Here is a 21,703-nt window from a genome sequence, read left to right as displayed (position 1 = left end):
AATAACTCAAAACATTTCACTTCCCCTGTTGCTGCTAAGTCGCTTCAGTTGTGTCCGACTCTGTGTGACCCCATAGATGGCCTCCTACCAGGCTCCTCTGTCCCTGAGATTCTCCAGGCAAGAACACTGAAGTGGTTTGCCATTTCCTCCTCCAATGCGTGAAAGTGAAAGTGAAAGTGAAGTCGCTCAGTCGTGTCAGACTCTTAGCGACCTCATGGACTGCAGCCTACCAGGCTCCTCCGTCCATGGGATTTTCCAGGCAAGAGTACTGGAGTGGGGTGCCACTGCCTTCTCCTAGAGATAATTTATTTTACTTGAAAACTTAGGTAACCAAGGTTTAGAAAGTTTAAGACCTATTTACTGTCAAAGATCAATTTAAAGGCAGAAGGAGTTCCAAATAACAATAATTTTCACATTAAAAAAAAAACCCTGGAGTAACTGATAAGTTTATAGAGAATAAGATTTTTCTATCATTCTGCAAGTGTTACTTTAATAATGTTTTTTTACTGTCCTTGATGTGCTGAAGTACAATTTCCTTCTATTTTAAGACATTCTCATCTACTGTTCTGCCCTTGGATATTCCTTATAGGTTTGAAGTATCCTCCAGAAGACTATTATGGATTTATCCATTGGCATTCCAACTTTATTACTGAGCCTATTTCATTTTGAGATTTTCCCATACTGTATGCATGCCTAAGCATGCCCATAATATAGTGGATTCTCTATTTAATTACATCTCTCAGTCGAATGCACAAGCTTTTGAAAATGGTTTGACTATTCTTTCCATTTGCTGTTAAAAAAAAAAATGAAGTATTGCAGCCCAAAATATATTTATACAGCTTTCAGATAGGAGTATAAGAGCAAAAAAAAAAAAAAACTATTTTAAAATGTCTAGATCACTTTGAAAAAAATTACATCATATCTTCTAGAAGAACTCCAGCTAATTATAGAGTGGGAAATACAAGTTATTTAAAGGGTATCCTTTAAGTATTCAATCAATAAGCTGGAACACTTTATACACTGTGATAACAGACTTGCTCAGTAGAATTATTCATATTTTTATGAGGTTAAAGAGGATGTAACTGTGTGTATGTATATCTGTATGTGAGAGATCTCAAAGCAAGAGAACCTAGTATTAAATGCTAAAAGGACTCAGATTTCATCCTGAAGGCAATGGGGAATCCCCGAAAAATTTTAAGCAGGGGTTTTGTTGTAGGGTTTTTTGTTGCTTCAGCTGCAATAGAGAGCATGGATGGTGTGGTGTGAGGCAGCAGGTGGAAAGGTGAATTGTGAAGAAAATTCAATAGTTCAGGTGACCTTAACTGAGGCAAAGCCAAAAACACCAAGAGAGAACAATAAAAAAGGTAAGATTTGGTTATTATCAAGAGGTGAGAGTGAGGAAGAGGATAGAGAAAAGATTAACTTCCAGGTTTCTAACTTGTGAGGACAGAAGGCTGGAGGTGCTTCTAAACAGAATGAGAAGGAGTATGCACTAGGAAAGACTTAGGACATTCACTCTGATAGCCATAATTTTCTCAGGGAACTAAGAGGTGGGAGCACCTTCTGAGAGAAAAGAGCAGAGTGTTTATACAGATGAGTTGTGGAGAACAGTGGAAGCTGGGAAAAGTCATTGATGAGAATGGAAAAGGAAGCTGGCCAAAGAACAGTCAAAGTTATTAAGCAAGTTAAAGTCTTGGGAGAGGCAAGTGAGCATGCATTTGTAGTGAAATCAATCTGCACAGCTGTGTGAATTTACAAAAAACTTCAATCTGCACTACTATATGATTTTCTTTTTTTCCCAAATAATGATCATCCATCTCCATACATCAGTATAAGCATGGACCACTGGACTTATCTAGAGTTGCAAGTTTAAATACCAGACATAACAGAATGCAAAAGCATGAAGGAGGTGAAAGCACTGTGAGAAAAATTTTAACTTATCAACCATAGGGTCGAGGATGGATAAGGAAAGGAGACCAGGAGAGAAAAGACAGTAAGGATTTAAGAACAGGGGTGTCAAGAAAATTGGAGTGCAGTTTTATTGAGAATGAGAGAGTAAGAAAGCTGGAAGAACAGAAGGTACTGAGATTAAATTTCCCTAAATGGAAAAATTCTAGATTTGTTTTGTCCAATATGGTAGCCACTTGCCATGTGTGGCTATTTACATTTAAATTCAATAGAATTAAAAATTGTGTTCCTCAGTCACACTAGCCACATTTCAAGTGTTCAATAACCATGCAGGGCTACCATATTGTCTGTACTGGCCAGGGTGGATAAAACATCTCCATCATACAGAAAAGTCCACTGGAGAGTGTGGCTCTAGTTAATGCCCAACTCTAGGCAATTTCTAGGAGTGTAGAAGACAAATGGAGACGAAAGCCATTGGGCAAGAGGCAGTAAAGGAATCAGGAAGGTGGAATATTTGATTGGCTTCCCACAGTGATAATGAATTCAGCCTGTGGTAGGAGTTCCAATGAGGAAGATATGAGCTAGATGCTAAAGTCCTCATCAAATGTTGGGAGTATGACCAGATAGATGAATGTGTAAACTTTGCTAAGAGTTGTAATGTTTTTCTTAATAGTGTATCCGAAACCCTTCAGGACTCTAATAGTGTCCTTTGCTTCTGAAACATGCTAGATGGATTCAATCTAGACCCAACCCCAGAGTGATGTTCCAAACCCCACTTAAACCTCTCCTGAACCATTCTCCTGGTTCAAAATTCACCTCTGTTGAAACTATATCAACAGTAGCTTCAGCCAACTGAATACTGTGGGGTGAAAAAAGAACCTGTTGAGTTAACTCTAGTTGTCAGGTTAACTAAGTAGCTGAAAATAATGCATCTATGGCATAGCTTCACGGGAAAGATTTAACAAAAACTACTTCTGCTAGGATATACGACAAAAAGTCATCACTTTGAAGAAGATAGGCAGTCTGGGTATGTCAGTTGTGTTTATTGGGCTTCCCAGGTGGCACTCGTGGTAAAAGATCTGCCTCCCAATGCAGAAGATGCAGGAGACGTGGGTTATATCCCTGGATGGGGAAGATGCTCTGGAGAAGAGCATGGAAACTCACTCCAGTATTCTTGCCTGAAGAGTCCCATGGACAGAGGAGCCTGGTGGGCTACAGTCCATAGGGTCATAAAGAGTTGGACACAACTGAAGCAACTTAGCATGCACACACATTGTGTTTGTTAAACACATTTGTTATAATCTAGGATTTGCACTTAGACTTTTTATGATCAAGAGGGGTGGCTATCAACGAAACTAGTTACACTGGCTCTTCATGGCTAAAAATATCACACAAAACAATTTCCAGTGGCATATGAGCTAGGTGCCACCAGCCTTCCCTTTTCTTAAGCATTGACAGCTATGAGCTACAAGACCACAGCAATCCTGCCCTACTAACATTAAAAAACGAGTCAGCACAAGTACTCTGGTCCTCTCATTCCTCAGTCCCTCACCCCAGAAATTACTGTAGTACCAGAATGTGGGTAAAGTTTACCATTCTGCAAAGGTTAGTAACACTTTGGTTGAGTAAATGAACAATCACATCACTTAGTAATTATAAGCTAAAATAAGCCCAGTCCCTTTTTTCTTCTATCACCACTGCTAATCCTTCTTAATTTGCCCATTCTTGTTAATATCTGCAATTTTACTTTCACTTGTTTTTAAGAACTAGATGTTTTTAAGAAGCTGGATGTTTCTTATTTCTCAATAGCTATACAGTTTTAGTCTGTTGATTCTGCTAGGTTATATAGTTATTTGTGTGTAATGGGCTCTTCCACAGCAATATGCAGCAGAAAATTCCTTTTGACAAGCCATAGCAAGTTTAATTGAGTCATGACGTATGCCATCAAACAGCTTCCAATGAGGCAAAGGGTCTTTTTCCTAAGGTAGCATATGCTTTCACCCAGTTTCAACATGGCTATATGATCTCATATGACGAAGGAAATTATTTTCTTCATTTATGAAACGTTACAGAAAGGTATGGAGTTAATATTTGATTGAGCTAATTAAATTTTCAAGAGGAATATGCTCCATGAGGCTTTCCTCCCCCTTAGATTTAGTGAAACCTCTTTTTACAAAATCTTAGCATTGAATTAACAGGTCAATTTTTTAAGTTTGTCTTTCCACTCTATAGTTTAATCATTCCCTAGTGAGAATCCCAAATCAATTCTTTTAAAATTTCCACTCTATTTTAAATGTTGCATAAGTAATATTAATAGAAATGACTCTTGTCAATATAGCATCTACGATTCTTTCCCACTTTGCAGCCTGAAGGCATTCCAAATTCTGACATCACTTTTAATGTTTTCAGGACAGATGCTGTTAGGGCTTTCAGCACAAGTAGTAGATAATCAGCAGGCATTAGTTAACTTGTGAACCTTCATCTGAATATCCTTCAGATACTCAGGGGATCTGGGTGCTATTAGAGCTGCAATGTCAGCCTGAAAAGTAACATCAGTAATGGGCATCATCCTTACTTCCCTCCCCAGTATAGCAATAAGGCAAGGAAAAGAAGATAGTAAACCATTGATTTGAACCATATAAATGAGATGAACATAAATTGTGCTATCTGTTATATTCGTCCCCGATGCAAAATTTACCTAACATATAACACAAGTACTCCCATTCAACTGCATCAAAGGACTTCTTGGCATCTAATAAAATTGTTGGTACTGGTTCCAATTTTCCTTTGTATTTCAGATGAGTTGCATTAGCCTATGCAGATTATCTCATGCTTATCCCCAGACATAAAGTCTTTCTTGGATAAGGGCCTATTAGATTTGTGATTACTTCATGTAGCAAGTGTTGCAGTATCTATTATTTTATGCCTGCTGACATTGTATAAAAGGATATTTTTCATAATACTGTTAAGGGAGTAACATGCAATCTTCAGTATAAGGCTATATAGATATGTAATAGTATAAAGAACCATAGGCTGCCTTGATTCCAAGCCACAGATAATATCTGAAGCTTTAAAAATTCAGTACAAACCATTTAAATGCATTACACTTATTCACAGTCTATTTCTGAAACTATGGGCTGTTCAGCGTGCTGATGGCAGAGAAGTTAATGTGTTGGTAAGCAACCTAGATTTTTATAAAGCTATTCTGAAAGTAACTCAATGCCACAGAAAGTAATATCAATTACTCCTTGCTTTTCAGTTGACATTGCAAGGCTGCTCCAAACTCCTACTCTTCAATTCAGCACCTGAAAAGAAAAGGAAGGCACAGAATGCCTCTATGGGAGATTTCTGGGCATTGCAATCACAAGAGGTACTTCCTTCAAAAATGGCCTGAAACACTTCAAAGTTGGGGTTCTTCCCCCAAGTACTACTTAACCCTCTCATGCCCTGAGAATAGGGAATTGCAAATACAGGGAAGGCTGAGTAATGAAGAATAAGGATGAAGCCAGTAGATAATCTTTAGGGTTCCTATGAACTGTACCCCGTGAGACAGAGCAGAATAGTGAGAAGGAGCTAGACTTTGAAGCTAATTTTAATCTTGGTTCCATTCCTTACTTACCAGCATAGACTTGGCCAGCTAGGAACAGCACTAAACTTGGGTCTTCTCATTCAGAAAAGGTACTCAAGATACTCACTCTTGGAGTTGTTTTAAAGTTCAAAAAAGTAACATATAAAGAAAAATATTTAATGCTCAATGAATTGTCAGATGTTCCACTATAATAACTGTTAACAATAGTGAGCTATAGGTATATCTAAATTTGCATTTTTCAGGAATCACAGAAAGGCCTAATCCAATGGCGTACCAAGTATTCAAATTAGGCACTGTGTTGGGAAAACAATGACATTCAACAAAGTGCACTGTGACAACTTACTTTGACATCAATCTACACAAAATGGACTTTTTAAACATCACAGTAAGTGAAGGCAGGATTCTAAATTGAAAAAACAAACCAATAAGGACAAACTAAACACATGTACATACACACACACGTAAAAAAAATCTTTTCCATTATTATTACTCTTCTGTATTTATCTGGTATATCTGATTGAGTCCAAGAGATCCAGCTTTTCTTCAAATATATTGGTTAGATACAGAGGAAACAAAATGGTTAATGCAATGAAGATACAAAAATAATTCTTTTTAGGACTCCCCAGTTATAGCAACCCAGTTATACAGGTTTGCAAATCAAACAACAACAACAAAACAGTAAATTAGTAAACAGTCTCTAGTGTAAATGCATAGACTGTAATAATTCAAAAAGATTCAGATTTAACAAAATTTTTTATCTATACAGTTTTTTTTAAGCTATTTTTAAATAGATGGAATCTTTCAAAACACACTACCTAAATTTTCTTAATAGTGGGAAAAATATATTTGGACTCTTGAGTGAAGCAATTTCTAGAGAAAATAGAAGATCCAAACCTGAGGCTAAAACTCTAAGTACATACACAGAAAAGTACACAATATTCCCAGGATATGTGTAAACAAGGAGAGCCACTTCGTAAATGGTACTCGGTTTTGGTAACAGTATAATCCACTTTCATTAGGCATTTCCCTCTTGTGCATTAATATGTGACATCATACTCTCAGATAACATTTCATAACAGAGTGAAATAAAAAGCCCCTCCAGATTGCAACTGTAAGATAATCAGATTCTGTAGTGCTCATTATGACTGCAATTATGTAGCAAAACTCTCCAAATATAGTTCAGTTATTGCGGTTATTAATCATTCTGGTTTTGTTTCAAGTACTTGCTTTATAGCCTGCTGGATAGACTCCATTATTCTACAAGCTGAATGTCGAAAGTCAAACATGTGCATGTGAATCTGCTGTTCTAACGGCCTTTCAACATAATTTACCCTTTCAATTCGTATTTGTGAATACAGAAAAAAAAATGGGGGAGAAATAAAGCTGGTGTCAATAGAGTCACTGACCTTTGCAGTAAACAGAAGATAGTTCGTAATGAAAAACAACTTGGCAAATAAGAAACTTATTTTGCTAGAACTAGAAATACTTCTGCCTAAGAAGTTAGTGTCAGAATACCAATCAGTTCTTACAGAAAAGGGGAAAAAAACCTCAGAGAATCTGTATATTTGATAAGGAGAAAAATGATAAGAGGGCCAGGAAATGTGCTTTTTTAAAGGTTCAAAGCACCAACATTATGGATAGAATGTATTTCTAAACATTTTATGCCTAAAACCATGTATTACTATTAATTTAACTACAAAAGGCCAAGTAAAATACAGTAGATTACAAACACCATCTGCAGCATCTTAAATCATTACTAGAGAAACATTTCTAGGAAAAATATACACCTGAAAAGTTCTGAAATGCCACAGTATTAAATAAATAGGATTCCAATCATATCCAGAGAAAGTGACTTCATTATTATTTAAATGTTAACATGCAGAGAGACTAGAAAAAGAAATATAATAATATATGCATGTGTTATCAATGTAATGGTTCACAAAAGGCATATCTCCCATTTCAAGTTGTCCATGATTTTTTCAATTTCGCAACATACATTGGGCCCCAGGCTTTACCCTTATCTGGAATCACCAAGAGCCCACATTCTTGGCCAGTGGGAGCAAATGTGAAGTCGCGGGAGCAAGTCCTTGCCATTTCCTTAATGTCCACAGGCATGATGTTACTGTAGGAGTTTAAAACTTCACTGATCACATCTTGATTTTCTGCCTTGGAAAGTGTGCACGTAGAGTACACAAGCAACCCTCCAGGACGTAAGGCCTTAATTGCAGACCTATGTGTAATCAGGAAAATGCAGATTGATTAGATACATTAACACAGAACTACCGAGGCTGAAGGCAAGAACGCTTATGAACTTGAAATTAGTCGTACTCTGACTCTGACTATAATAACTGAGTGTATAGCCTTACAAATAGCCTTACAACTATTCCTTTCTAATAAATCTCTGAGTGACTAGAAAAATGACAATAAGACCAATCCACATGGGGAAGACAGACAGTGTGTTTGGGTACTTTCTTGTTTTGTTCTTCTAAGGACCAGAGGATGGAGGTGGAGTATGGAGTAACTCGTTTTCTTGGAATACACTGAGTGGTACTAATGGATAAATATCAATAACCTCAGATATGCAGATGACACCACCCTTATGGTAGAAAGCAAAGAAGAACTAAAGAGCCTCTTGATGAAAGTGACAGAGGAGAGTGAAAAAGTTGGCTTAAAACTCAACATTCAGAAAACTAAGATCATGGCATCTAGTCCCATAACTTCATGGCAAATAGATGGGGAAACAGTTGACACAGTAGCTGACTTTATTTTTGGGGGCTCGAAAATCACTGCAGATGGTGATTGCAGCCATGAAATTAAAAGACGCTTACTCCTTGGAAGGAAAGTTATGACCAACTTAGACAGCATATTAAAAAACAGAGACATTACTTTTCCAACAAAGGTCCATCTAGTCAAAGCTATGGTTTTTCCAGTAGTCATGTATGGATGTGAGAGCTGGACTATAAAGAAAACTGAGCGTGGAAGAATTGATGCTTTTGAACTGTGCTATTGGAGAAGACTCCTGAGAGTCCCTTGGACTGCAAGGAGATCCAACCAGTCCATCCTAAAGGAGATCAGTCCTGAATATTCAATGGAAGGACTGATGCTGAAGCTGAAACTCCAATACCTTGGCCTTCTGATGTGAAGAGCTGACTCACTGGAAAAGACCCTGAGCTGGGAAAGACTGAAGGCAGGAGAAGGGGACGACAGAGGATGAGATGGCTGGATGGCACCACCAACTCGATGGACATGAGTTTGAAGAGGCTCCAGGAGTTGGTGATGGACAAAGAAGCCTGGCGTGCTGTGGTCTATGGGGCCGCAAAGAGCTGGACACAACTGAGTGACTGAACTGAGCTGAACGGAACTGAACTAATGTGTAGGTGGAATGGAGCACCTGAATGTCAGGAAAGTGGTTAGGGCTCAGTAATAGATGAAGTTATGGGAACAAACAGGATTTCCCAGGAAAAGGACAAGACAAAAAAGTGGACTGAAGACAGACATCAAGAGAATATCTATATGCAAAGAAATCAGAACTTAGAAAAAAATTTAGAAGGCTTTTCCAGCTGAACATGTAGCTTCACGGAAAAGATGGGAAGGAAGATTTTTTCCCCACACCAAGGGGAAGATTTGAACGTATCTGCAGATGCAGATCCAGGAGAACAGTCCCAGGACTTCAGGCTGCAAATGGAGGAGATAGCTTCAGAAAAGATGGACTCCAGCTCTTCATCTGAAACAACAAGGGAGAATGAACTGGGAACTGGGATGTTCTAAGGTAAACGGAAGTTCATGATAGAGCGTCTTGGTAAAAGTGGAGTGGGAAGCAAGGTCATCTACTGAGAGAGAAAACTAGAAAAGTTTTAGCCCTGTTGTTGTGGTTATAACCCCAGAGAAGTTATTAATCAAGAACTTCTCTCTACTGGATTCAAGAGCACAGACAGACCCATCTCACACCTATATTTAAACAACTAGAGCACATCCCAATAATTGAGTCTTCTAATGAAGACCCACATTATGCCTGCAATGCAGGAGACCTGGGTTCAATCCCGGGGCTGGGAAGACACCCTGGAGAAGGGAATGGCTACCCACTCCGGTATTCTGGCCTGGAGAATTCCATGGACTGACTGTATAGTCCATGGGGTCGCAAAGAGTTGGACACAACTGAGCAACTTTCACTTTCAAAGTGCTTTGTCACTCAGTCATGTCTGACTCTTTGCAACCCCAAGGACTGTAGCCCTCCAGGCTCCTCTGTCCATGGGGATTCTCCAGGCAAGAGTACTAGAGTGGATTGTCATGTCCTTCTCCAGGGGATCTTTCCAACCCAGGGATTGAACCTAGGTCTCCTGCACTACAGGTGAATTCTGTACCATCTAAGCCACCAGGGAAGCCCTTACTTTCACAGAGCACATCCCAAATACTGGGGTTTCTAATGAAGATCCACATTATGAAAGTGAGTTCAAATTCTGTTTTCTATATTCAATATTAAAGGATTGAAAAATTCTAACTCAAGACAAGCAAACTGATGACAAGATTTTTTCCCTCTCTCCTTTAGACATCCTTAAATATAATGTGTTGAAAAATGTACTAACGCAAAGCAATAAAGTAAAAAGAACTGAGAAACTAACATTAACTAACAGTGATTTTGAGCACTTTTCTGAAATATGATATGTAGCTAGAGGAGTAGCAGTGAATGAAGAGAGTAGAGAGAGAACTACAGCCACAGAGGGCATAATTTGATCTGTCGAACTACAGAGGAAAAGCACACAAAATGTTAACAGGAGTAAGAAGTGAAAACAAAGATATTAATTCAAAGCATATATAATAAACTACAGATTTCAGACTCCTTTTATGGCAAGTCAGAGAGCCAGGTAAAAAGTTGGAAGGTTTTTTTTTTTAATTGAAGTATAGTTGATTTACAACGCTGTGTTCATTTCTGCTGTATAGCAAAGTGATTCAGTTATACATTCTTTTCCTTTATGGTTTATCATAGGATATTGAATATAGTTCCCTTGGCTATACAGTAAGACCTTGTTGTCTATCCATTTTATGTATAATAGGTTGCACCTGCTAACCCCAAACTCCCAATCTACCCCTTCCCCACCTCCCGGCCCCCTTGGCAATCACAAATTTTTTCTCTATGTCTGTGAGTCTGTTTCTGTTTTACAGATAAGTTAATTTGTGTCATATTTTAGACTCCATATATGTGACATCATGGTATTTGTCTTTCTCTTTCTAACTTACTTCACTTAGTATGATAATCTCTAGGTTCATACATGAAGGCATCATTCCATTCCTTAGCAGCAGCAGCAGCAGCATTCCATTATATATATATACACCACATCTTCTTTATCCATTCATCTGTCAATGGACATTTACGCTGTTTCCATGTCTTGGCTATTGTGAAGAGCACTGCTATGAACATGGGAGTGCATGTATCCTTTAGAATTAGTTTTCTCAGGATATATGCCCAGGAGTAGGACTGCTGAATCATATGGCAACTCTGTTTTTAGTTTTTTGAGGAACCTCCATACTGTTTTCCACAGTGACTACACCAACTTTCATTCCCACCAACACTGTGGCAGAGTTCCCTTTCTTCCACATCCTCTCCAACATTTGATATTTGTAGACTTTTTATTGACGGGCATTCTGACTGGTGTGTGGTGCCATCTCATTGTAGTTTTGATTTGCATTTCTCTAATAACTAGTGATGTTGAACATGATCCTTTCATGTTCCTATTGGCCATTTGTAAGCCTTCTTTGGAGAAATGTCTATTCTGCCCATTTTCTGACTGAGCTGTCCATTTTTCTGTTGTTTTTGAACTGCATTAGCAGTTGTATATTTGTATATTTTGGATATTAAACCCTGCCAGTTGCATTGTTTGCAAATATTTTCTCCCATTCTGTAGGTTGTCTTTTGTTTTGTTTATGGTTTTCTTTGCTGTGCAAAAACTTTTAAGGTGATTAGGTCCCATTTGTTTATTTTTGCTTTTATTTCTATTGCCTTGGGAGACTGGCCTAAGAAAATATCGGTCCAATTTATGTCAGAGAATGTTTTGCCTATGTTCCCTTCTAGGAGTTTTATGGTGTCTTAAGGCTAATAGAGTTTTGCCAAGAGAATGTACTGGTCATAGCAAACACCATCTTCCAACAACACAAGAGAAGATTCTACATATGGACATCACCAGATGGTCAATATTCAAATCAGATTGATTATATTCTTTGGACATGAGTCTGGGTAAACTCCGGGAGTTGGTGATGGACAGGCAGGCCTGGCGTGCTGTGGTCTATGGGGTCACAAAGAGTCAGACACAACTGAGTGACTGGACTGTGTCATGTCTCACATTTAAGTCTTTAAGAATTTTAAATTTATTTTTGTGTATGGTGTGAGGGAGTGTTCTAACATCATTGATTTACATGCAACTGTCCAACTTTCCCAACACCACCTGGTGAAGAGACTGTATTTTTTTCCATTATATATTCTTGCCTTCTTTGTTGAAGATTAATTGTCCATAGGTGTGTGGGTTTATTTCTGGCTCTCAATTCTGTTCCCTTGATCCATGTCTGTTTCTGTGCCACCACACCATTTTGATTACTGAAGCACTGCAGTATTGTCTGAGGTCTTAGAGGGTTATGCTTGCTTCATTTTTGTTCTTCAGGATTCCTTTCATAATTCTGGGTCTTTTATGGTTCCATATAAATTTTTGGATCATTTTTTCTATTTCTGTGAAAAATGTCACAGATAATTTGATAGGGATTGTATTAAACTATAGATGGCTTTGGGTGGTGTGGCCAATGTAACAATATTAATTCTTCAAATTCAAGAGCATGGGATATCTTTCCATTTCTTTGAATCATCTCCCATTTCCTTAATTAATGTTCCATATAGTTCTTAGCACATAAGTGTTTCATTTATTTAGGTTTATTCCTAAGTATTTTGCGAGGAGTGTGATTTTACAAGGTATTTTTTTTTTTACATTTCCTTTTTGATATTTGTTACTATAAATAAATGCAACTAAATTATGTATGTTGATCTTGTCTCCTGCTATATTGCTGAAGTCATTTATCAGTGCTAGTAATTTTTGTGTGGAATCTTTAGGGTTTCTACATACAGTATCATGCTACCTGCATATGATGATAATTTTATCTCTTCCCTAAAAGCTGGAAAATGTTTAATCTAAGAAAGTTGAATAATTATTTAGGAAGACCTAAGGCACTCCCTCAGCAGTGGCCACAGGACTGGAAAAGGTCAGTTTTCATTCTAATCCCAAAGAAAGAAAATGCCAAAGAATGTTCAAATTACCACACAATTGCACTCATCTCACATGCTAGAGGAGAAGGCAATGGCACCCCACTCCAGTATTCTTGCCTGGAAAATCCCATAGACGGAGGAGCCTCGTAGGCTACAGTCCGTGGGGTCGCTAAGAGTCGGACACGACTGAGTGCCTTCACTCTGACTTTTCATTTTCATGCATTGGAGAAGGAAATGGCAACCCACTCCAGTATTCTTGCCTGGAGAATCCCAGGGACGGGGGAGCCTGGTAGGCTGCCGTCTATGGGGTCGCACAGAGTTGGACACGACTGAAGCAACTTAGCAGCAGTAGCAGCAGCACATGCTAGAAAAAACATGCTCAAAATTCTCTAAGCTAGGCTTCAAGAATATGTGAACTAAGAACTTCCAGATGTTCAAGCTGGATTTAGAAAAGGCAGAGGAACCAGAGATCATATTGCCAAATTCTGCTGGATCATTGAAAAAGCAAGAAAGTTCCAGGAAAACATCTACTTCTGCTTTATTAACTCTGCCAAAGCCTTTGACTGTGTGGATCAAAACAAACTGGAAAATTCTGAAAGAGACGGCAATACCATACCACCTTATGTGCCTCCTGAGAAACCTGCATGCAGGTCAAGAAGCAACAGTTAACCAGTCATGGAAAAATGGACTGGTTCCAAATTGGGAAAGAAGTACATCAAGGCTGTATATTGTCACCTTGCTTATTTAACTTATATGCAGAGTACATTATGTGAAATGCCAGACTGGATGAAGCACAAGCTGGAATCAAGATTGCAGGGAGAAATAACAATAACTTCAGATATGCAGATACCACCCTCATGGCAGTAAGTGAAGAGGAACTAAAGAGCCTCTTGATGAAAGTGAAAGAGGACAGTGAAAAAGTTGGCTTGAAACTCAACATTCAAAAAACTTAGATCATGGCATCCGGTCCCATCACTTCATGGCAAATAGACGGGAAAACAATGGACACAGTGACAGACTTTATTTTCTTGGGCTCCAAAATCACTGCAGATGGTGACTGCAGCCATGAAATTAAAAGGCACTTACTCCTTGGAAGAAAAGCTATGACCAACCTAGACAGTGTATTAAAAAGCAGAGACATTGCTTTGCCAACAAAGGTCCATCTAGTCAACGCTATGGTTTTTCTAGTAGTCACGTACAGATGTGAGAATTGGACCATAAAGAAAGCTGAGCACCAAAGAATTGATATTTTGAACTGTGATGTTGGAGAAAACTCCTGAGAGTCTGTTCAATAGCAAGGGGATCAAACCAGTCAAAGCTAATGGAAATCAGTCCTGAATATTCATTGGAAGGGCTGATGCTGAAGCTGAAGCTCCAATACTTTGGCCACCTGATGCAAAGAACTGATACACTAGAAAAGACCCTGATCCTACGAAAGAATGAGCCAGGAAGAGAAGGGGATGACAGAGGATGAGATGGTTGGATGGCATCACCAACTCAATGGACATGAGTTTCAGCAAGTTCTGGGAGTTGATGATGGACAGGGAAGCCTGGCATGCTGCAGTCCACAGGGTCGCAAAGAATCAAACATGACTAAGAACTGAACTGAACTGAAGCCACCCCATAAACCAAAGACCTCTGCATTCAGCAAATCATAAAGTCACATCACCAGGCCAAAATATCACCCCTTAAAAAAACTTCCACATACTTTATTGTCCCACTATTTAAAAAAAATGTACAATGATGGATAATTAAGAGAAATGCTTATGTAATATGTGAGATGAAGAATAAAAGAAATAGTGGGGTGGGGTGGGATGTGGGAGGGAGTCTCAAGAAGGAGGGGACATATGTATACCTATGGCTTGATGTATGGCAGGTTGATGTATGGCAGAAATCAACACAATAATGTAATTATCCTTCAATTAAAAATAAAAGAATTAAGAAAAATTGTTGATGTATGGTTGATGTATGGCAGAAATCAACACAATATTGTAATTATCCTTCAATTAAAAATAAAAGAATTAAGAAAAAAAAAGAAAAGAATCAGGTTGATGTATGGCAGAAATCAACACAATATTGTAATTATCCTTCAATTAAAAATAAAAGAATTAAGAAAAAAAAGAAAAGAATCAAACAAAAAATGACCTATAGAGAAACAGAAAATTGAGGGAACAAAAGAGACATATTAGTAACAAGACCTGATAAATGCAGAAAGGTCAACAAAAATAAAGCACCCACAAAACAATAAGAGAATGCCATGAAACTGATGAAGAAGAGAGCTCTTAGGAATGAAATACATGTTATCAAAGTAAAGGATGTTTTACAGGAGTATTTGGAAGTTATGGTTGAAAAATCTTCCAAAAAAGAGTAACAATGGATTGACTGCAAATGAGACAGGAAAGACAAATCAAGTAGGCCTGAATTTCAATTAATGGGAGTACTAGAAAGATAGCAGAGAATTGGGGGAGGGGGACTTGAATTAGTGCAGTCATAAGAAAAGAATTTTCTAGAGATGAAAATAAGTGTTCAGATTAAACTCACTCATCAAAAGGCTAGAATATTCATTATTATTTATTCAGCATCTATTACGGTGCTGGGCATTGTTCTAGATGTTGGATATACATTAAAACACAACAACAACAACAAAAACCCTAACTTTCATGAAGCTTACATTCTAACTGGAGGAGATAGACTATAAACAGTAAGTCTCTCATGGACTGCATTGAGTCCCCTTAAAATTCATGTGTTGAAACCCTAACCCCCAGTATCTTACAATGTGACTGTATTTGGAGCTAATATCTTTAAAGATGTAACTGAGTTAAAATGAGGTCATTAGGGTGGGCTCTAATCCAATATGACCAGTGTCCTTATAAGAAGAAGAAATTTGGACACAAAATTACAGAAGGAAGACCAAGTGAAGACACAGGGAGAAGACTGTTATCCAAGCAGAGAGACCTCAGAAGAAACCAACCCTAAGGACTCTTTGATCTCAGACTTCCAGCTTTCAGAACTGCGAGAAATTTCTGTTGTTTAAAGCCATGAAGTCTGTGGTACTCTGTTTTGGTAGTCCTACCAAACTAATACAAAGGATTTATACATATATGCACATATATATATCAACACATACACACATAATTATATATACACATACTCACATACATATATATGTATGTATGTGTGTTTGTTTGCATGTGTTTTTCCCTTGACAAGTAAACCTCCAGTTCTCTGCAAACACTGACTTCATGTCCTACAATTTAATTCAATTTTGGGGGGGCTCCAAAATCACTGCAGATGGTGACTGCACCCAAGAAATTAAAAGATGCTTACTCCTTGGAAGAAAAGTTATGACCAACCTAGATAGCATATTGAAAAGCAGAAACATTACTTTGCCAACAAAGGTCCGTCTAGTCAAGGCTATGGTTTTTCCTGTGGTCATGTATGGATGTGAGAGTTGTTCTGTGAAGAAGGCTGAGTGCCGAAGAATTGATGGTTTTGAATTGTTGTGTTGGAGAAGACTCTTGAGAGTCCTTTGGACTGCAAGGAGATCCAACCAGTCCATTCTGAAGGAGATCAGCCCTGGGATTTCTTTGGAAGGAATGATGCTGAAGCTGAAACTCCAGTACTTTGGCCACCTCACGCGAAGAGTTGACTCATTGGAAAAGACCCTGATGCTGGGAGGGATTGGGGGCAGGAGGAGAAGGGGACGACAGAGGATGAGATGGCTGGATGGCATCACCGACTCGATGGACATGAGTTTCAGTGAACTCCAGGAGTTGGTGATGGACAGGGAGGCCTGGCGTGCTGCGATTCATGGGGTAGCAAAGAGTCAGACACGACTGAGCGACTGAACTGAACTGAACACTATACACCTGGTCCCATAAGACTGTCCTTCAAATGCGAACTGCAAGTTCAAGTCTCTGGCATTTCTGACCCACTGGCTATAAAATGGGGGATCCCACAATCCTCTCCTTACCTTAAATAATTTTCTAGAATCGCTCTCTTACTATGTTACTGATTTATTATTAAAAGATACAATTTAGGAACAGCCAGATGGAAGAGATGCACAGGGCAAAGTCTGGGAGAGGCAAGCAGAGCCTCCATGCCCTGTACGAGCACACTACCCTCCCAGCACCTCCTCTCCATCCTGAAAGTCCTCCAACTCTCTTCAGTGATGGGCTTTTATAGAGGCTTCATTAAACACGCACAGTTGGTTAAATCATTGGCCACTTTGATTGAACTCAATCTCCAGCCCCTTCTCCCCTCTTTAAAAGGGATGAGGTGTGGCACTGAAAGTTCCAACCTCTAATGACATAGTTTCCCTGGCAACCGGTCCCCTGTCATTCAGTTCAGTTCAGTCACTCAGTCGTGTCCGACTCTTTGCGACCCCATGAATCGCAGCACGCCAGGCCTCCCTGTCCATCACCAACTCCTGGAGTTCACTCAGACTCACGTCCATCGAGTCAGTGATGCCATCCAGCCATCTCATCCTCTGTCGTCCCCTTCTCCTCCTGCCCTCAATCCCTCCCAGCATCAGAGTCTTCTTCAATGAGTCAACTCTTCTCATGAGGTGGCCAAAGCACTGGAGTTTCAGCTTCAGCATCATTCCTTCCAAAGAAATCCCAGGGCTGATCTCCTTCAGAATGGACTGGTTGGATCTCCTTGCAGTCCAAGGGACTCTCAAGAGTCTTCCAACACCACAGTTCAAAACCATCAATTCTTCGGCACTCAGCCTTCTTCACAGTCCAACTCTCACATCCATACATGACCACAGGAAAAACCATAGCCTTGACTAGACGGACCTTTGTTGGCAAAGTATGTCTCTGCTTTTCAATATGCTATCTAGGTTGGTCATAACTTTCCTTCCAAGGAGTAAGGGGCTGCACAAAAGCCACCTCATTAATATAAACTAAGGTATGGTTGAAATGGGCTTGTTATGAATAACAAACATTGCTCCTTTCACCCTTACCAAAGCCATGTATTATAATAAGACATTCCTATCACTCTCATCACTTAGGAAATTACAAGGGTTTTAGGAGGTCTGGCCTGAAACCAGGAACAAAGATGAAATATATATTCACAATATCACAGTTTGCATATATTTTTAACTTAGTGATAGGTTCTATGAAGAAAATTAAATCAAGATAAGATTTAATTTTCAAGGTAAGAGGATTGACTTCCCTGGTGGCTCAGATGGTAAAGCGTCTGCCTACAATATGGGAGACCAGGGTTCAATCCCTGGATTGGGAAGATCTCCTGGAGAAGGAAATGGAAACCCACTCTAGTATTCCTGCCTGGAAAATCCCATGGATGGAGGAACCTGGTAGGCTATATAGTCCATGGGTTCGCAAAGAGTCCAAAACGACTGAGAGACTTCACTTTCTTTTTTCAAGAGGATCAGGAGTAGTTAGATGGTATCAGAGATTGCAATTTTCAGTAGGATAATTAGAAAAGGGTGACACTTCAGGAAGTGACATCTGAACAAAGACCTGAGGAGATAAGGAAGTGGGCCATGTAGATATTTGAGGCAATAGGATTCTGCACAATTGGAATGGCCAGTGCAGAGACACTCAGACATGTGTGGGGAAGGAGGAGCCAGCATGGCTGTAACACAGGGAGTAAAGAGGAGGAAGGATGAGATCAAAGAGAGCTAAGAGGGGAGGGTGCAGAGGGTTTTACATAACACTGTCAAAATGCCAAACTTATGAATGAAAAACATACACACTTAAATGCATTACTGTTAAGTTTTAGAACTTTGAGGACAAAGGAAAAATGCTAAATACCTACAGAGAGAAAAACTGGTTACCTCTAATGGCCCAGGAATCATACTGGCATCTGTGGAGTAGCGCACTCCAAATCCTAGGGAAAAAGCAGTTTAAAGTGGGTGCTGTTTTTTGCCATACTGTCAAATAAATATACAGCAGGGAGAAAGAAGCTTTCAGCTATCTGATGACTCAGAAATTTTACCTCTAGCAAAATGAGGAGGTAAATCAAGAAAGAGGAGAAAGGTGACACAGAAATCAGTGAACACCACAGGAGAACAGTGAAGAGAGTGAAGTTCCAGAATGATAACTGCAAGGGAGCCCTTAGAGAGTAACTGCTCCAGATTAAAGGAGAGGCAGACTCCAGGGAGAAGTGAGAAGGGAGCGAGGAAATGAAATAACTGGGAAAACACTGAAGATTTGGTACATGTACCTGGGGATGGGGTGGGGAGAAAGAGAGGGAGGGAGAAGAGAAAGAGGGAAGTGGGGGAGAAGGAGATGAAGGGAAAGAGAGAGAGTCTATTCGCCTAATCTGACTATAAGAAAATTTTCCTCTCAGTGTCACTCTGATTACAACATTAAACCAATCAGAGAAGGAAATTTAATTCTAACATATTAGTCCATTCTGTGGTGAACAATATTTACAATATTAAGCAATTTATATCACTGGCCCTCAATGTTCAGAATCACTCCACAGATTGATCCTGGTAATGTTTCAAAATAGACTATAGAAGGTCAGAAAGAATACTGTCAGCCTTGACAACAAAAACACAAAGGTGCAGGTGTAAGACACGGGGAAGTAGAAGGGAGAAAGGAAAGACACGGTGGGGTGTACATGCTTCTATATTACAAAAAGAGAGATCAAGAGTAGTGCCCTGATTATTTCAAAAAAGAATGAAAGCTCAAAGTGTGTTTAAAGGGAAACTTTCTACCACCTGTAGAACAAGAAATGTAGATCTAAGTGTGCAGTACTAAGTTTCTGAGCTCACGGAGGGACAAAGTCTAATAGGGTGAGAATACAGGTTGCAGAGTGGTGTGAAGAGGTGAGGGAGGCAGAAGTGAGAAAAGCCCCAGCAAGAAGTCAGTACAGGTACACCTTGGAGATACTACAGGTTTGGTTCCAGACCACAAGAAAGCAAATGTCGCAACAAAGCAAATCACAAGTGTTTTGGTTTCCTGGTACAAAATGAAAGCTATGAAAGCTAGACTGTAGTCAATTAATCTGGCCTGGCAGATGGCTCAAGAATCTGTCTGCCAGTGCAGGAGATGCAGGAGATTTGGGTTGATCCCTGGGTCGGGACGATGCCCTAGAGGAGGGCATGGCAACCCACTCCAGTATTCTTGCCTGGAGAATCCCAATGGACAAAGGAGCCTGGTAGGCTACAGTCCAGGGGGTCTCAAAGAGTTGGACACGACTGAGTGACTGAGCATGCACATACATAGTCTATTAAGTGTGCAATAACATTATGTCTGAAAAACAATGTATATACCTTAGTTAAAAAATACTGCTAAGAAATGCTAACTATCATCTGAGCCTTCAGCAAGTCATAATATTTTATAATAATAACATCAAAGATTACTGATCACAGATCACAGTAACAAATATAATAATAATGAAAAGATTGAAATATTATGAGAATTTCCAAAAAGTGACAGAGACACATAAAGTGAACAAAGGCTGTTGGAAAAATGGTGCCACAAACTTTGAATTTGTAAAAACAGAGTATCTGAGAAGCAATAAAATAAAATACTGTGGGTCTCTAAAGCTGATAGATGAAATAATAAAGGATAAACATTATTTAGAGCTTTTGTAGTGACTTGAAAAATAAAGAACAAATTATTAGAAGTAGTTGCCTCTGAGGAGTAAGGCTAGAAGAGAGGGTAGTGTTATGGGTAAGTTACTTCTAAGTAAAAAGTTCGTTTTTAATTTTTACCCATGCCATGTATTTCTACAACAATACAAATTAAAGGGAAACTGTGACAGTAGGATAAATATCAGATTTTCCCATAGAGATCATTTATCTTTTTTTAAATTTTGACTGTTAAGGGATTAACTCTCTGGAAAACTCATTCTCTCAGGAACAGATAACTAAAATTGTATGGTATCTAGTATTTCTAATCCTCTCATGGACCCATTTATTGATTAAAAAAAAATATTTGGGAGGTGACTACCACTATGGGCTTACTACGTAATCTTCACTGTTTGTTGTTAGTTTCTAAAAAAAAGGTTTTTTTAATCTGTCTTCTTGTCACTGCCCCCTAAATATTCTCCCCAGAAACTTTTTAAAAAGGCTCAGATCTAGACATCAGAGATGTGAACTGTTAACGGGGTAACAGCCTCTGGGAGGAAGAATAATGGACTCCCAGGATGTCCACATCCTAATCCCCAAAACCTTTAAACATATCATATCACATGGCAAAAGGATACAAGCAGATGTGATGGAATTAAGGATTCAAATGGGAAGACTACACTGGATTATCTGATTGAACCCAATGTAATTATGAAGATCCTTAGAAAAGGGGAGTAGGTGAGTCAGAGAAAGAGAGGTGATAACTGAAGCTACGTTTGGAGTGACAGGAATGCTAGCCAAAGACCAAGGATATGGGCTGAATCTAGAAACTGAAAAGGTAAGGAAATCATTCTCCCTGTCTCAGTCTGTTTGGGTTGCTGTAACAAAAATACCAGAGACTAGGTGGTTTAAACAATAAACCATTATTTCTCACAGTTCTGGAAGCTGGGAAGTCCAAGATTAAGGGGTTCAGCAGATATCAGTGAGGATACCTGCCTCCTGGTACATAGATGGCCCTTGTGTCCACATTTGGTGGAAGGGGGTAGGGAGCACTCTGGGTTTCCTGTTACAAGGGCACTGATCTCTATTTTTGAGTGCTCCAACTTCATAACCTGCTCACCTCCCAAAGGCCTGATGCAATCATACATGGGATTAGGATTCCAACATATGAATTCTGTGGGACACAAACACTGTAGCACTCCCCTAGAACCTCAAAAAGAAACTTGATTTTGAACCTATGACCTTCAGAAGTATAAGATAAAAAATTTGTGCTATTTTAAGACACTAAATTTGTGGTAATCTTTTTTTTAATTTATTTTTATTTTATTTTATTTTTTAACTTTACAATATTGTATTGGTTTTGCCATATATCATCATGAATTTGCCACAGGTATACACGTGTTCCCCATCCTGA

At 39.0% G+C, this 21,703-nt stretch overlaps 1 protein-coding gene across 1 annotated transcript in view; it reads right to left on the bottom strand.

The window, feature by feature from the left end:
* Window positions 1–5,639: 5,639 nt before the first annotated feature.
* NSUN3 (NOP2/Sun RNA methyltransferase family member 3) overlaps window positions 5,640–21,703 on the bottom strand; it is a 60,919-nt gene continuing 44,855 nt past the window's right edge. Inside the window, exon 6 of the mRNA XM_027554049.1 lies at window positions 5,640–7,727. Within this exon, the coding sequence (XP_027409850.1) occupies window positions 7,457–7,727 (271 nt within the window). The 3' untranslated portion in view covers window positions 5,640–7,456. The remainder of the gene's footprint in view (window positions 7,728–21,703) is intronic.

This window comes from Bos indicus x Bos taurus, chromosome 1 (assembly GCF_003369695.1).
Source record: "Bos indicus x Bos taurus breed Angus x Brahman F1 hybrid chromosome 1, Bos_hybrid_MaternalHap_v2.0, whole genome shotgun sequence".
In the NCBI taxonomy this organism is placed as follows: domain Eukaryota; kingdom Metazoa; phylum Chordata; class Mammalia; order Artiodactyla; family Bovidae; genus Bos; species Bos indicus x Bos taurus.
Note: the sequence above shows the minus strand (reverse complement) of the source record. Positions and strands in the feature narration are given on the sequence as shown.